This window comes from Muscardinus avellanarius (genome assembly GCF_963383645.1).
Source record: "Muscardinus avellanarius genome assembly, chromosome: 15".
Lineage (NCBI taxonomy): Eukaryota > Metazoa > Chordata > Mammalia > Rodentia > Gliridae > Muscardinus > Muscardinus avellanarius.
Genome location: NC_137801.1, coordinates 32,873,555 through 32,891,093, shown reverse-complemented (window position 1 = coordinate 32,891,093; position 17,539 = coordinate 32,873,555). Strand labels below are relative to the sequence as shown.

The following is a 17,539-nucleotide window of genomic DNA, read 5'->3' as shown; positions in this document are numbered from 1 at the left end:
TTTGAAACAGGGTCTCACTGGGTTGCAGAGGGCCTCACTGAGTAGCTGAGGCTGTTCACAAACCACGATCCTCCGGTCTCAGCCTCCCAAATGCTGGGATTACAAGCGTGCTCCACCACGCCCAGCTTCAACTACTCTTTTTGTAAAGAACCGTCTTAGAATTCTCCCTGGTACTATCCTTCTGATCAGACCCCCACCCACCCATCCTGCAAAAGAAACCTAGAAAGCCATTGTTTTTCTTTCCCTTTTTAATACATATGAATATATCACTAAACATTAGAATTAATTTTACCTGATTTTCAGTAGTATGAAAGTGAAATCAAAGTATATTTTCATTTGTGTCTGGGTTCTTTTGTGCAGTGTTGTATTTTGTGGATGTTGATTATAGCTATAGTTGATGTTCATTAACTTATTAGTTAATGTTGTTCCCATTGTGTGAACATGCCATAATTTTAATCCCTTCTACTATGGACAGGCATTTGAGTTATGTCCAATTTTATGCTGTTCTGAACAGTGCTGCCATGAACATTTTTGCATATATTTCCTGTGCATGTGTGCCTCAGGCTCTAGGATGTATACCTAGAAGTGTTGTTTGGTCATAAAGGATGCATATTTTCAACATTAATCAATAATGTAGTTAACCAGTATGTTTATGCCAGTATATTACTACCATCAGTATATGTGTACTCATTTATTTATCTTTAATGCTTATTATTTGCTTTTTAATTTTAGCTCTTCTGATGGATATGCATAGTATTTCATTGTGGTTTTATACCTTGGTTACTAACAAAGTGTTTTCTGCCTATTTTTCCAAACCTTCAAAACTTGAATTTATTCTCTTTATAACAATATAAAATAATTTTATAGATATAATTAAGTTGGTTGCATTATAACTTATTGAATAAAATCATTTGAGATATGAGGTGAAATGTCTCTTTTGTGTGGTGTTTTTCTGTCCACATCTAGGAGGTATATTTTGTGCTAATAAGCATTGCATGTCTCTCCTCCATGTTTGTTTGGCTGGTAAGGAAAGCAGAGGAGTATAACTGAGGAGGCATCAACTGTACCACAGGAGACTGCTACAAAGGCCAGGGTGACCCTGAGCCAGTGACTTGGTTCCTGTACCTTGGTTTCCAACTCTTAAAAGAAGGGGTTAGGCAGAAGACTTTAAAGTTTCCTTCTAGCCCTACTATCCTAGAATTATGTAATTTTAATTTTAAAATATTTCACATGGTAAATCTCAAGTCTTTGTAAAGACAATTCATAATTTAGACTTTTTCTTTAGACCCTGAGTTTCCATGACAAAGAGCATTCTTTATAATAGAAAGCTATATATTTTTGTGAGACTAAAAATTCTTAATATTGCCCTATGATTGTTTGGCTGTTGTTTCCCTTTGCTGACTGCACTTTGTTTCTGCCGCCAGCACATAGATTTCCCTATCCCGTGTCCACTCAGGATGTTCGAGATGCTGGTGGTTCCTGAGCAGGAGTATCCCTTGGTCTGTGTTGGGGTCAGCAGAGGGCGAGATTTCAACCAGGTGGTTCGTTTTGAGACTGTCAATCCAAATTCTACCTCTTCATGGTTTACAGAATCAGGTTTGTGACTTTTATGGAATTATTAAGGTCAAAGCCTATGCTGGTTTTATAAATAATAAATTTACTGTATTTCACAGTAAGCATGACCACAAAAAAGTTTTAAATGACTGTATTACGCCAGGTGGGGCGGCGCACGCTTGTAATCCCAGCATTTGGGAGGTAGAGATTGGAGGATAGCAGTTCTCAGGCAGCCTCGGCTGTTACTTAGCAAGGCCCTTCGCAATTCATTGAGCCCCTGTTTCAAAAATAAAGAGACTAAAAATGAGGGCTGGGAGTGTAGCTCAGAGGTAAAATGCCCCTGGGTTCCATCCCCAATACTAAAAAAATAGTTTTAATTATAATTGGGATCTATTGCATATATTAAAGAATCTTGCAGGAATACATATATTACTATGAAATAAGATATATACATGGGCCATTTTACAATTTTTGAGAAGAATATAACATAGAAGAATACAATTTAGACATTTTATCTCAAAGTACAATGTGGCCAGGCGTGGTGGTGCACCTTTGTAATCCCAACATTTGGGAAGCTAAAGCTGAGACAGGAAGTTTGCAGACAGCCTCAGCTACTTACTGAGGCCCTTTGCAACTCAGTAAGACCGTGTTTCAAAATAAAGAATAATAATAGGTCTGGGAGTGCAGCTCAGAGGTAGAAAGCTCCTGGGTTCCATCCCCAGTACTGGAAAAAAAAAAAAAAAAAAAGGACAGTATGGGTAGGTAACAGTCACATTTGTAGGCTGAGGGTGTAATGTAGTAGAGAGGCAGAGTGTGTGTTTGGAAGCCCTTGGTTCAGTCCCCAGCACCCAAAAAAAGCCTGAGCACATTTACATCAATTATTACCTATTGAATATCAATTGAAGCAGTTTTAGAAATAAACAATAATCTATACAAGCTCAAATACTTTTAATTTTTAATAATACTTTCTATTTAATACTTTCCACACTTAATTTTAGACAGTTTAATGTATATCCAATTGGTTTTGTTTGTAAATGTGAAAATGAATCTTATGAAACCTATTAACATAGGAAGTATTTAAAAATAATACCTAAGCACTTAAAATTTGACATAAAAAGTATTAAAATATTAACATAAGGAAGTATTTAAAATAAGATCGAAGCACTTAAAATTTTTATAATTTGGGCTGGAGGTGTAGCTCAGTGGTAGAGTGCTTGCCTAACGTGTGGACACTCTGGATTCAATCTCCAACTTCACAAAATGAAAAGTTCATAGCTTTCAGAATTTTCAAATATTTAATATATTTTAAATTCTATACACTTGAAAAATTGCATATTATAGAACTCCAGTTGTCCACTCCCTCCCCCGGCCATCAGGTGATTTTACTTGTTTAAGGAATGTTACTAAAAATGGTTTTCATTTTCTTTTTTACTATTTAATACATAGTATGGGAACCGTAGAGGGATTCCCAAAATTTAGTGTGCATTAAGTTTCTTCTTTTCTTTTTGGAGCAACTGAGAATTGAACTCAGGGGCATTCTACCTCCAAATTACACCCCCAGCCCTATTTTTTTATTCTTTATTTTGAAACAGGGTCTCAATAAGTTGCAGGGACATACATGCCCAGTTAAATCAGAGTCTTTTGGGGGTTGTTAGATAGCCATCAGTGTACTTTCATTTCAGTGTTTGGGAGATAATTGTTATAAGCAGTTAGTAAAGCTTTGTTTTCCTAACATTCTGTCTAATGTTATGGACTCTGCCTTTTGCCAAGGCAGATTGAATGAACATGTTTGGATTCTTAATCTTCACCAGTTTATAAGAGCTATAGAGATCTAGTTGGCCTATTGTATTTCTTTCTAACCTTGGTTAATTATAGCAGAGCCAGGTTCAAAATAGAACAGTGCTTAGATGTCCCAAGACTCTCTTAAGTATAATGAGAAGTAGAAAACAAGCAGGATAGACTATACATCATCTTCATCACCCCATTCTCCAGGGAATATAAAACCAGAAATAAAGACCAATAGCTCAGCAGTTTTATTTTGATAAACTCTATGACCTTTGGATATACAGTATTAGTTTCTGCTTCATGGAAAACTAAGTCACTTAACATTTTCAGTTTGTAAGAACTTTGATAAATGATTGTAATAAAAGTTATACCTCTTCCCATTTAGATAGCATTTCACACTTTTCAAAATGCTTCAATATTTTTAACTTATTTATATACAAATAATACCATCACCAGTTGCATTGACAGGAGCCAACAATTACCATACCATATTGAGCACTTACATCAGCAGTAGAATCCAACCACTGTATACATGTATTGCAAAAGAAAAATGTCTCTGTGCTATAAATATTATAGTTTTATGTATATATTTATCAAAGTTTATTTGTATTATAGATACCCCACAGACAAATGTTACTCATGTAACACAATTGGAGAGAGATACCATCCTTGTATGTTTGGACTGTAAGTTTTTATTTATGAACATCTAATTTTAGTAAGATTTCTTCTACCTTTGTTTCTGAGTGACTTGTTTTTCTCTAGGTTGCATAAAAATAGTAAATCTCCAAGGAAGACTAAAATCCAGTAGAAAATTATCATCAGAACTCACCTTTGATTTCCAAATTGAATCAATAGGTAAGTCAAAGTTTTCTGTTTCTTTGCATTATGAACTATATAAAATAAGTCATCTGGCAACTATCTGAAATTATAAATGTGTATTACTCAGGACTTCTTTAAAATATAGGCTGTAATGACTATGAAGTCACTATTAGCCATCACTCTTATACATTCTCTAAAGTAGTTTAATAATTTTGGGTATAAATAATGTTTACAAACACTTCCTTACAGATCTGATATTTTCAAAATAAAGAGTTGAATATTATCTTTCATAACATAATTATGAAATCTCATTTTTCCAGACTTCTACAAATTCCCTGTATGTAGTTTAAAATCTGGTATTAGTATATCCTGTTGTATTTTTGTTGTCATTATCTGCTAGTCAGAGAATTTAAGTATATGAAATTTCCATTTTGCCATTTCTCACATTATGTTTGCTAAGAGTCTTTCTTGAAAAGGATTTGTGGCAGAATCAATATTCTGAAATGATTAATTAAGAAAAATGAGGTGAAAATAATCATATACAGGTGATGCTGGGAAAAATAATAATTGGTATTTATACACAAATTTTTGGTGTCCTTTACCAGGCAAATATATAGACAGTAAGGCCAAGGTCAAAAGTTCATTTGTCTCATTCCTGGTTTTATTTTCCTCTTTCCCACAACTAAAATGTCCTTTCCCCAACAAACAGATGATGTTATAATAAGTCAGTTTCAAGGGTTGTCTGGCCAAATGTGAAAATGTAACCCATGCTTTAAAAGACACAGTCAAGGCCGGGCATGGTGGCACATGCTTTGTAATCCCCGCACTTGGGAGGCTGAGACAGGAGAATCACACAGGTTCGAAGCCAGCCTCAGCTCCTTAGTGAGGCTCTCAGCAACTTAGTGAGACCCGGTTTCCAAATAAAATATTTAAAAAAAAAAAAAAAGGTCTGGGAGTATAGCCCAGAGGTAAAAAGCCTCTGGGTTCCACACTCAGTGCCACCAAAAAAAGACAGTCATGGTAAAAAAAACAAAAAAAAAAAAAAAACAAGATTAACAATAAAAATCAAAGTGGCATGCAGGCCTACAGCCAACTGCCCTGCTTGGTTCCAGAGATAGTAGACCAGAGCTGGGCTGCTGGGAAATGAAGAAGACCAAAAGTATGCCATAGGTGATGGGGACTCTAGCCAGGCTTATCTCTAGGGCTGGATATCGAACAGATTATTTGTCTTTCACCCTTAAAGGAAAAGAATTCCTTTCCTATACAAATTGTTTCAGATGGTAAAGAATTCTGAGTAAATCAGTGTTAAACACAAAATTAGTACAGAAAAGAGAATTTTTAATCTAATTTATGAAAATAGACTTTTAAAGATCTTAGTAGTGTAGTAGCAAATAGAGCTAGGCATGGTGGTACATGCCTGTAATCCCAGTATTTGAGTAGCTAGAATAGGAGGATCAGTTTCAAGGTCAGTATGCAGTAACTTAGCAAGACCCTGTTTCAAAATATAAAATAAAAATGACTAAGGGTACTCAGAGATAGAATGCCTTAATCCCCAGTACCAAAAAAAAACTAGCAAATAGAATTTCACATTGTCGAAAAATCGACTTTATCCCTAGAAAGCAAGTATATTTCAGCATTATAAATGTATTTATGTAATACACCACACTGAATACATAACACTTAAATAGATGCACAAAAAGTATTCAATAAAGTTTAAGTCATTGATGATTTTCAAAAAATACTTCTTGCCAAATTAAGAATAAAAGAAAATGCCCTTCACTTAGCCAATTAAAATACCATGTTTAATGGTCAGATTGATTCTTGTTAAAGAACAAGATAAGAATGAAGATTATAGACAAAAAGTTAAAAGATCCTGTTTGCCATATGATTATATGAAATTACTAGATTAAGAGAATCCATAGCTACTGTATATTAGCAACACAACTGAATAGTTTTTCTTAACAACCTGAAATTTTTAATTGGAAAAAAAATCCCTTTCACAATGGCAATAGAATATATATAACAATAAATGTAGCCAGCATAGTAACACAAGCCTACAGCCCCAGCTACTCAAAGGCTTGGAAGTGTAATCTCAAGAAAAAAAAAAAGTAAAGAACAAGTGTTATCAAAACATGTTGCTGGGCGTGGTGGCACACACTTGCAATCCCAGTGCATAGGAGGCTGAGACAGGAGGATCAAACAGGTTCAAAGCCAGCCTCAGCTACTTAGTGAGGCTCTTAGCAACTTAGTGAGACCCTGTTTTCAAATAAAGTATAAAAAATAGGTCTGGGAATATAACCCAGAGGTAGAAAAACCCCTGAGTACCACACACACAAAAAAAGTTTAAGCTGGGTGTGGTAGTACTTGGGAGACAGAGGAGAGAATCACATTTCATGGCCAGCCTCATCTACTTATTGAGGCCTCCACCACTTAGTGAGACCCTGCTTCAAAATAAAGAATAAGGGAGGCGTGGAAGATAGCAGTGGCTGAATAGGACATGTATTCCTCTGAGAAACCCCAAACAACAGATTTTGGTTTAATATCTGATTGGGACAACATACAGAGGCATTTCCAGCCATGACTTTCTATCTAAAATATAAGAGAAAAGAGACGGGCCAAGATGGCGGCAGTGGCCAGTATTCAAGAGACGCAGACTGATCCAATCCAATCTGCCTTGAACTGTTGGAGAAATTTCCCCGAAAATAGACTGCTCCTACCCCACATGCTCAGGAACTCTGGACAACATACTATGTAAGAAAAATGCTCAGGAGGAGAACCAAGATGGCAGCGGCGGCAGCAGTCAGTATTCGGGAGAAGCATACAGATTCATTCCAATCCACTCTGAACTTTTGAAGAAATCTCCCCAAAAGTAGACTGCTCCTGCCCCACATGCTCAGGAACTCTGGACAACATACTATGTTAAGAAAAAGGTTCAGGGCGCATCATATGGAGCCCTGCATAGCCAGGTTGGCCAGTGCCATGCATTCCAGGAGACAAGGGCGCTCCTCTACGCTGGGCTCCTCTGTGCCAGCGCTGGGGGCCAGGGTGTGCTCGGAGCAGCAGAACCCACTCTCCGTGGTGAAGCTGTGGGCCTCTGCTCTTGGTGGGGAGATAGGACCCATTACTGCTAGGTGCTCAGGCCCCCAACTTCTGTGAAGGACACGTACTGTTTTCTTTTATTGAAAAATATTGAAGAGGGAGGAAGATGGCAGCAGCTGCAGCCTCAGTGGCAACCGCGGCCACAGCGGTGACGTTTGGCAGCGGCCGCATAGGACGTGCATCCCTCTGAGAAACCCTGGACAGCAGATTTTGGTTCAGTAGGTGATTGGGACAACATACAGAGACATTTCCTGTCGTGGCTTCCTATCTGAAATATAGGAGAGAGAGTGGAAAATGGCAGAATTAGAGGCAAGACAGCAGCGTGGTACCCGCTAATGCAAGAAAAGTGATTTTTGGAGGGACATCCTAGAAGAGATCAGAAAGCAGACTGCTCCTGCTGCACATGCACAGGAATTCTTAACAACAACTACTTTAGAGAGACAAAGAAGGTAGTGTCAACAGCAGCGGCCAGTATTCAGGAGAGGCAGACAGATCCAATCCAAACCACCTTGAATTTTTGAAGAAATCTCCCCGAAAGTAAACTGATCCTGCCACACATACTCGGGAACTCTGGAAAACATACTATGTAAGAAAAAGTTTCATGGAGATGGACCAAGACGGTGGTGGCAACGACCAATGTTCAGGAGAGGCAGACAGATCCAATCCAGTCTACCTTGAATTTTTGAAGAAATCTCCCCAAAAATAGACTGCTCCTGCCACACATGCACAGGAATCTGGACAACATACTATGTAAGAAAAATGTCCGGGCAAGTTGGAAGGAGCCCCGCCCATATGGCCAGGCCAGCTTGCTGCACCAGCGACCTCGGTGCTCATGTGTGCCATGCTCCTCTGCACTGCGCTGCGCTGCACTGGGGGTGGAGGTGTGTTTGGAGCAGTGGATCCCACTCTTTGTGGTGAGGCTGTGGGCCTCCACCTTAGGTGGGGAGACAAAATCCATTGCTGCTAGGGATTCGGGTTCCCATCTTCTGCAAATGGCACATGCGTTTTCTCCTACTTAAAAAAAAAATTATATATATATACATATATATATATATGTATGTATGTATGTATGTATGTATGTATATGGAAAAATGGGAACCTCTGTAGACGTCCTACCCACAGTGACGGGGACTGGACCCTGCTATGCACAGGGGCCGGGTCTGGAGCCGGCGAGGGTCAGGCCCGGAGCCTGCCACATGACGAGGTCGGGTCTGGAGCCTATCGCACGGCAGGGCAGGGACCAGGGCCTGCTCCACAGCAAAGAGCCAGAGTGTCCCTCCAACCGTGTGGCCTGGAAGCACTAGAAGCTACCACTGCCTCACCTCATCTCAGCAGATTCCCAGATTCAAGTGATCTCTATTAAAAAAATATTGGTTGTGAGTGGATCATCTTGTCAGAGTTACTCACCTTCTGGCTTTCAGGATTTCAGTAAGTGCAAATAAGTGTGAAAACTAAAAGGACTTCCAAGGAAGAAAGAAACTTTAATTGATCGGATATGGAAAAATAGGAGCTCTAATACATTGTTGGTGGGATTGCAAGTTGGTACAACCACTTTGGAAAATAGTATGGAAGATCCCCAGAAGAAGGAAAATGATCTTACCATATGATCTCGCAATACCACCTCTGGGTAGCTACCAGAATGAATGAAAACCAAAATACCAAACTAATGCATGAGCAACCATGCTCATAGCTGCACAGTTCACCATTGCCAAACTGTGGAACCAGCCAAGATGTCCTTCAAGCAGATGAGTGGATTTCAAAACTATGGGATATGTACACAATGTAATTTTGTCCAGCCATAAGGGAGAACAAACTTATGGCATTCACAGTGAAATGTCACAAATAATAAGAAATCAGTTGCTTTTCCTAATGTGCAAAAAGTAGGAAGAAATGGGTAACAGGAGGAACTCTAGATGAAGAAGGATGAAGAAGCAATTAAGGTGACCTATCTGAGGGGATGGGAGGGGGAGGAGGGAAACTCTTTAATGCACATGATGTACTTAAACATATCAAAGAATATCAGGAAGCCAAGCATGGGAAGGAGGGAGGGGGAAGGAAAGGGTTAGGGATTGGGTAGGGGCTGATTGGGTGATATGTGCATGTATATCGCCACAAGTTTTTTATCCCATTAAGGTGTATAACTACAATGCACCAATAAAAATTTTATTTAAAAAAAAAGAATTTAAAAATAGGGTTGAGGATATAGTTTGGAGGTAGAATGCTCCTGGATTCAATTCCCAGTATGGCAAAAACAGACCAAAATAAAAAAAAAAAAATTTTAAAGACCATTGTCTAGAAAATCCAAAGTAATATTTAAAGGCATAAAAGAACATTTTAAAAAATAAAAAAACATCGTCTTATACAAGTGTAGAAAGACTCAAATGTGGAGCTAGTAGTGTAGGTCAGTGGTAAAGCACCTGCCTAGCATGTATGAGGCCCTGGGTTTGACCCCCAGCATGGCCAAAATAAAAACATCTTTTTTTTAAATTACAAAATAACTCAATGTGAGAGAGATGTCAGTTTTTCACAAATTAATCCACAGATTCAGTGTATTTTTGCAATAAAAAATCCAGAGTGATTTGTGGCACTTGATAAATTCATCATAAGATTCATATGAAAGAGCCAAAGACCAAGAAGAGTAAAATAAATGTTGAAAAATATGTCCATACCATACTATAGTGTTTTAAGACAATGTGATATTGACACAGGTATAAGTTAAAAAGTGGGACAGAAAAGAAGACTCAGACCCACTTGGAATGGAAACTTGGTACTATGTGTCTGGGGAAGTCACGGGCTATTCAACAAATGATTCTGGTACCATTGGTTATCTTCAGAAAATAAAATCAGATTTTTTTCTTCACCAAATACAATTTAAAAATATGTATCAAATATGCAAATATAAAAAGCAGAACTAGGCCATCTTGTCACACACTTATAATCTCAGTGCTTGGGAGGATGAGATAGGATCGCAGATTTGCACCCAGTCTCAGCAACTTGTGAGGCCCTCTTCAACTTAGTGAGACCCTGTTTCAAAGTTAAGAGTTGGGAGTGTAGCTTGGAGGTAGAGTGCTCCTGGGTTCAGTCTCCAGTACCACACAAAAAAAGCAGAACTAAAATTTGCTTTGTTTATGCATATGTCCAGTGTTCAGGATTTCTACTTCTCAGAGAAAGCTTAGTTCATGTTCTCAAGGAGATGTACAGAAAGCCGGGTGTGGTGGCACATGCCTGCAATCCCAGTACTTAGGAAGCTGAGACAGGAGGATTGCACAGGTTCGGAGCCAGCCTCAGCTATTTAGTGAGGCTCTCAGCAACTTAGACCCTGTTTCCAAATAAAATTTAAAACTAGGTCTGAGAGTATATCCAGGAGGTAGAAAGCCCCTGGGTTCCATTCCCAGTACCACAAAAAAAAAAGAAAAAAAAAAAAAGATGATCATGCATTGTTTATAATGATGATGAACTAAAATGTTAATAATTCCAAATATGTGATATTAGAAATATTGAATATAAAGTATATAATGATAATGTAAGCTTATAGTGTAAAAGTAATATAAATATCCATGTGAATGATGAATACCAAATTTATAATACAATTATCTGAGGAAGGCCAGCAGGATGGGATGGGGGATAGTAGGTATATAGAGGATGCCAGCTTTATTTTTATCTAAAACAAAAGGCAAATGTGGCAGAAGGTTAGGGCATTTGGCAGTTACATTGTAAATATGTGCCTTTTTATGCTGTTTTCTATATTTTCTATGTGTTTGCAGTATTTTATTTTCAAGTATATAAGTTTCAAAGTATCAGAACAAAAAAAAATTAAAGCAGCAGGGGCATACACCTGTAATCCCAAGAGTTTGGGAGATGGCAAGTTCAAGGACAGCCTCATCACCTTGTGAGACCCCTGTGTTAAAATAAAAAGCACTGGAATGTTGTTCAGTGGTAGAGCACCTACCTAACATGCATGCGGCCTTGGGTTTAATTTCCAGCACTAAAAAAAAAATCCATAACAAAATATTTTAAGTAATTGTTCTTTATATATATGAACTAGCTAACATTAGCTATTTGAAATATTGCTTTACAAGACAGGAATGAAATGATGCTTATCAGTTGAACTTTTGTACTATTAACAGTAATTGAGCTGTTCTTGCCTGCTAGTTTGTCTACAAGACAGTGTGCTAGCTTTCTGGAAACATGGAATGCAAGGCAGAAGTTTTAGATCTAATGAGGTAAGTAATCTAAAAAATCATGCCCATTAAGTAGTCATAAGAAACCCAGCATGGTAATGCACATCTAGTGCCAGCTTTTCTGTATGCTGAGACAAGAGGATCTCTGGCCCAGGATCTCTGGGCCAGCCTTGGCAACATAATGAGACCTTGTATCTAAAAAAATAAATAAAACTTTATTAACTTTTTAAAAATAGTCTTAAGATATTATCAAATCTATTTCAAACAGTTCTTAACTTTAGAAAATTCCTAAATGGTACCATTTGCTAACTTTATTAATACTTACTATATTCAGTCTGGTGATAAGACCAGCGGTAAATACCATAGCACCACCCCTCTCCCTTACCCAACTTCAACGCGTATTTGATGTGCTTTTAGATAATCACACTCAAGTTCAGAACAAGAACTTTCTAATCCTTCTGAAAGTGAGCCAATTATGATTTCTCCCAAATTTCCCAGCCCCAGAATGAGTGCTGGTGCCAGCGCACTCAGTCCCAGGGCACTGTTAACTACCATGTAGGCAATAAATTAAGAGTTCTGCATTCCTCTCAAAGCCAGCCTACTTCCTCTTTCTGTTGTCCTGATTCACTTGATGTTTATAGTTTCTTTGCCCCTTCTCCTTAGCCTTCAGCTGCATCTCATGAGCCCTTCCTACCTTACAGGAACAATTTAAGTCATGTGGCATAGTCAATTCAGTTCAGCATTTGTGCCAGAAACCTGAACATGTTATAAACACAGACAAGATGTAGTACTTGCCTTCTAGAACATTACAGCCAAGTAAAGTCACCAGAAATTCTAGAAACCCCAAGCCAGTCTCAGTAGTATCACTTGGTCTATCACAACAAATACGTAAACTTAGAGCATTTCTTTTAGCAAAGTAAGCAGTATAGCTTAGTGATCATGAGCATGCGTTCTGGATTTGGAGCACCCAGGTTCAAGTCTCAACCCTGTTAGTAGTAGGGTAACTGTAGCCTGCCACTTAACTTCTCTCTACCTATATTCACCTGTGAATTAGGAGTTGTCAAGATGAAATGAAATAGAGCCTGTCATGTGCATGACCTGTGTAAGCACTGAAGAAAGGCCGCAGTTCATCTCCTAGCAGTAATCCCCCACACGCAGGCTCACTTCTCAGGAAGCTGTTTCAGACTCACAGAGGGGAATGCACAACACGGAGCTGAGAATAGTTCAGAGCTGAAAATCACTAGTCAGAGGAAGAAAGGCATTGCAGGCAGGATGGAGAATGGTTCTTTAAGAAGGATAAGGAAGCTGTTCAAAAAATCAGTTCAGCATCTCCAAAACTGTCATGTCCTTCTAGTAGGCAACCCTCAAAAATGCTGGAATTGTAGTGCAATGCGCCCCTGTTACCAAAGAGAGTGTGTGCTTTCCTTCAGGTGCTAGCTTACCACAGACCTAAGAATCTCTAGCATCTCTGGAATAACTAATGGTAAGGGTTTTGATGGAATAAATTTAGTTTCAAAATCAAATGTTTTGTTAGCTCATGTTAGCCTACTTATTGGGGAAGGAGTTACTTCCATTATACTGAAGTATTTTGTGTTCAGTAAGCTGTGAAGAAAGAAGATGTCTTCTGTGTTCTTCTTCCCCAACTGGTCACTGGTCACACTGAAGTCTTGGGTTTTGGTTTTGGTTTTGGTTGGTTGTTTTTGCTGTACTACGGATGGAACCCAGGGGTATTGTACCTCTGAGCTATACCTTTAGCCCCCCCCCCTTTTAATCTTTATTTTTAAAACAGGGTCTCACTGAGTTGCAGAGGGCCTCACTAAGTAGCTGAGGTTGTCTGCGAACTGCGATCCTCTGGTCTCTGCCTCCTGAATGCTGGGATTACAAGTGTGCACCACCACACTTGGCCATGCTGAAGTCTTCTTAAAGTGTATATTTCTTCATAAAATATTAATCTCAGCTACTCAAGAGACTAAAGAAGGATTACAAGTGCAATGCCAGCCTGGGCAACATAGTGACACCCAGTCTCAAAATAAAATGAGAGCTGGCCCTGATGGCTCAGCTTGTAAATCCCAAGACTTGAGAGGCTGAGACAGGAGGATCACAGGTTCTTGGCCAGCCTTAGCTACTTAGTGAGGCCCTCCACAACTTAGTGAGACCCTTTTTTCAAAAATAAAAGAATAAAAATAGAGCTGGGGGTATAGCTCTGAGGTAGAATGCCTCTGGGTTCAATCCCCAGTAAGGAAATATATATATATAACAAACCATTTTAGATTAATAAAATGAACTTAATGCTTTTCATTTAAAATTTTCCCTGAAGCCAGGCGTGGTGGTACATATTTGTAATCCCAGCAATCGGGAGACTGAGACCAGAGGATTGTTTTTCAAGAACAGCCTCAGCTACTTAGTAAGACCTTTTGCAACTCAGTGAGACCCGGTTTCAAAATAAAGAATAAAAATAGGTCTGGGGGTGTAGCTCGGAGGTAGAATGCCTTTGGGTTCCATCCCCAGTCCCAAAAATAAATAAATAAATAAAATTTCCCCTGGAAGTCTATATAATCTAACAAGTAGTTTTCCTTGACCTGTGTTTTATGACTAATTCCAAATTAATCACATTTTTTAGACTAATATATTGACACGCTTAGACACTAACAACAAATCGTTGTGAAAGAATTTATCTTGGGGATTACATTTCTATTTCAAAGTAATGAAATACTCATAAGATTTTGTATACTTAATTTCAGAAATTAAATTTTTATTTTAATTGAACAGGTAACACAAGAAATTTCAGACAGCACAAGAATTTTTAGGCTGCTTGGATCTGACAGGTATGCAAACAGACATATTAAATGTAGAATACTAAACATGTTTCTAAATCCAGCATGAAACTGTTTTTTTTTTAAGAGAATTAAAATTTCTGCAATGTGTTGAACAATTTACTTTCCAAATGACATTGAAAAACCTGATATTCAAGTAACAGAAATTTATAGTTCTATAAGGATTGTTTTACATTAGACATAGCATTCTAATAGTCTGATTTATAGTGCAAGAAAGAAGTACCATCTATTTATAAATATTTTTGGTTTTAGTACAAAATATAATTTTGAAGTTCTAAGTCTTAAACTGCAGATTGCTTTACAATTTGTAGTAAGAATTAAGTTTCCCCAGATGATTCTGTATCGTGGGTTTCACCCCTGACTCCTAGAACATTGAGGTGGAGTGGTGGGCAGCAGCATTACCTCCCAGAGCTATACCTGGCCTTTAAGCACAGCAGAAGCAAGTGATTTCTGCCCATCGTTTGTAGAGGTGTATAATAGAGAAGCAATGGGTCATTTTTCTGCTAACATGAATTTTCAGGAATAACTTTGTTTTGTTATATTCTTTGTTTATTACTTTTAGGGTCGTGGTTTTGGAAAGTAGGCCAACTGATAACCCCACAGCAAATAGCAATCTATACATCTTGGCGGGTCATGAAAACAGTTACTGAGAAATGTACTGTGACAGTTAACTGTAGAAAGAAGGCACACTCCCGCTGCAACACTAACGGATGCTCGAAGCTGTACAAAAGCTGCAGTAACCTGGCTTCAGTTACTTGTAATTTATTGTGGCATGAGACAAGATGGGGGAAATTTTTGTTTTAAGTGGTATGGATATATTTAGCATATTGAACCACACAAGTGCTTAATTCATTGTTATGTAATCTTTGTACATATAGGCAGTATTTTTCTGTGAAACTTCATATTGCTGAAGACACACTAAGAATTTATGTAGATAATGTACTTTTATGAGATGTACAAGTAAGTATCTTATCTGTACAGATGTAAATGTTGATGAAAATGCAATTGGGTTAATATTTTAAGAATTCTTTAGTATATTCTTGGGTGTGGTTATATTACAGAATGGGATGCTGGCAATGAAACAACACATTTAACATTATTGTATTTTTATTATATGTAATTTAGTAATATGAATATAAATCTTATAACTTTTAAAATTGTAATGGAGGCTGTAATCATTTTATAAACTTGTTTTTAATTTTAATGCAAGTACACTGGTGTTTATATTTGCACAAGTATTGAGATGTGATGTATTAAGTCACAAAAGTAAGCTGTGACATTGACAACATGCATTTGGTTCCACAACATCTTTTAAATGTATTCGGATTGTTTTCTCTGTGAAACAAACCAATTAATCACCTGGTAGAACAACTGATCTTTTTATATGTAAACAGAATCCTCTAAGATTGCTTGTCTATGCTTCAAAAATACCTTCAAACCCATTTAAATCACAGAGTAGCGGTACCATGATGTAACACTGCAATTGTTGTCTGAATTACAGTATACACAAAGAATAAATTAGCATTATTAAAGAGTCCACACTAGACATTTCATATCATCACATTGAAGAACTATAACATTCCATAGAGTAAAGTGATTCAAATTTCTAGTGGAAGTTTTACTTTCCTTGGACTTGTTTTATGATTACTTTCATATTTCTTTTGATTTAGAGTATTACTACATGGCCAAAATAATTTAGTTACTACCTCATACAAACACTATAATGGTTACTACATGTCACAGGAAGTTAGGTTTGGTTAAATTCATTTTTTCCCCTAATGGAATATGTATATAGCAAGTTTTAGCAAAATGTACACTTTGGGCTCTTTGGTATATGTTCTTTATATTTAATGTGGATATACACTAAGAACAAACTAAATTGTGATTTAAGGTCTTCATTTATTTTAATTGATAATGGTTTTAAATATGTTCTTGATTGTATATAGTGTAAAATAAACATGTTTTTTAACATGCTGTTGTATAGTAGATTGTCATGTGCCTTAGTTTGTATATAAAAACACTAAAGCAGCTGGGCATGGTGGCGCACATTTATAATCCCTGCATTTGGGAGGCTGAGAAAGGAGGATCACACAGGTTCAAAGCCAGCCTCAGCTACTTAGTGAGGCGCTCAGCAACTTAGTGAGACCCTGTTTCCAAATAAAAATATAAAATAGGTCTGGGAGTATAGCTTGGAGGTAGAAAGCCCCTGGGTTCCACTGTCAGTACCACCAAAAAACAAACACTAAAGCATATTAAAAACAAAACTTTGTTTCGCACTTCAGCCTTTAAGTGCCCTCAAGTCATGATGAAATCCCTCAAACCAGTGGAATGTGCTAATACACACCTCTAATCCAGTACTTGGGAGGTGGAGACAGGAGGATTGCAAGTTTGAGGCCAGTTGCAGCAACTCAGACCATTTCAAAATAAAAAATCAAATGAGGCTGATAGAATAAAATCAGAGGTAGAAGGCCTCTAGGTTCACTCTCCAATACCAAAAAAAAAAAAAAAAACCTTCAAATCATGACTTTTATAAAACCTGTAATCATGAATGAAGCAGTAATATTCCCTTTTTTTTTTTTTTTTGGTACTGGAGATTGAATCTAAAGGCATTCTATCTCCCACCTACATCCCCCAGCCCAATTTTATTTCTTTATTTGAAAACAGAATCTCACTAGATTTCTGAGAGCCTCACTGCATTGCCACGGCTGGCTTTGAACCCACAATCCTCCTGTCTCCGCCTGTATTCCCACTTTTGAGAAAAGGGCAGCTTTAATCTTCTACTTCTGGTCAGGAAAATCAAACACATTGTGTTAGAGCAGAGGAGATGGTTAGTCTTCAGCCCAGTCTGGCCACTGCTTGTTTTATAAATAAAAGTTTGTTGGAAAATGGCACCATGCACTCAATTACCTGTTGTCATTGTCTACATTTGTGTTACATGTTAGAGTCCAGTGGTTTCAAAGAAACAATAGCCTGCAATGCCTAAGATGTTTCTTGTCTGACCCATTACAGAAAATAATTTGCCACAGCCTGGGTTAGAGAAAGGAAGGGAGAGTGTTGGGCAGTGCAGTTCTGGAGCTCAGGACCATGGTGGAGGTAAGGCTATGTGGAAAGAATCAGTGTGGGTGCTCAAGAGGCACCATTTCTACTATTGCCCATCGCTGTGACTTTGGGTCATTTACTTGACTTTTGAGCATTTCCCATTTCTAAAATTGTAGGTGGTATAATCACGGCAATTGTGTCCATTTATCACTTTTCCCACACATGATA

At 37.8% G+C, this 17,539-nt stretch overlaps 1 protein-coding gene across 3 annotated transcripts in view; it reads left to right on the top strand.

Annotated features, from left to right (window-relative positions):
* Positions 1 to 14,922, top strand: part of MAP4K3 (mitogen-activated protein kinase kinase kinase kinase 3) — a gene marked incomplete at both ends in the record, with an annotated part of 189,325 nt that extends 174,403 nt beyond the window's left edge. For all 3 annotated transcript variants that reach the window (XM_080710986.1, XM_080710985.1, XM_080710984.1), the window contains 6 exons: positions 1,425 to 1,596; positions 3,955 to 4,023; positions 4,102 to 4,194; positions 11,410 to 11,480; positions 14,208 to 14,263; positions 14,835 to 14,922. In XM_080710986.1, coding sequence (XP_080567112.1) covers positions 1,425 to 1,596; positions 3,955 to 4,023; positions 4,102 to 4,194; positions 11,410 to 11,480; positions 14,208 to 14,263; positions 14,835 to 14,922 — 549 coding nt within the window. The remainder of the gene's footprint in view (positions 1 to 1,424; positions 1,597 to 3,954; positions 4,024 to 4,101; positions 4,195 to 11,409; positions 11,481 to 14,207; positions 14,264 to 14,834) is intronic.
* Between the last annotated feature and the right edge of the window lie 2,617 nt (positions 14,923 to 17,539).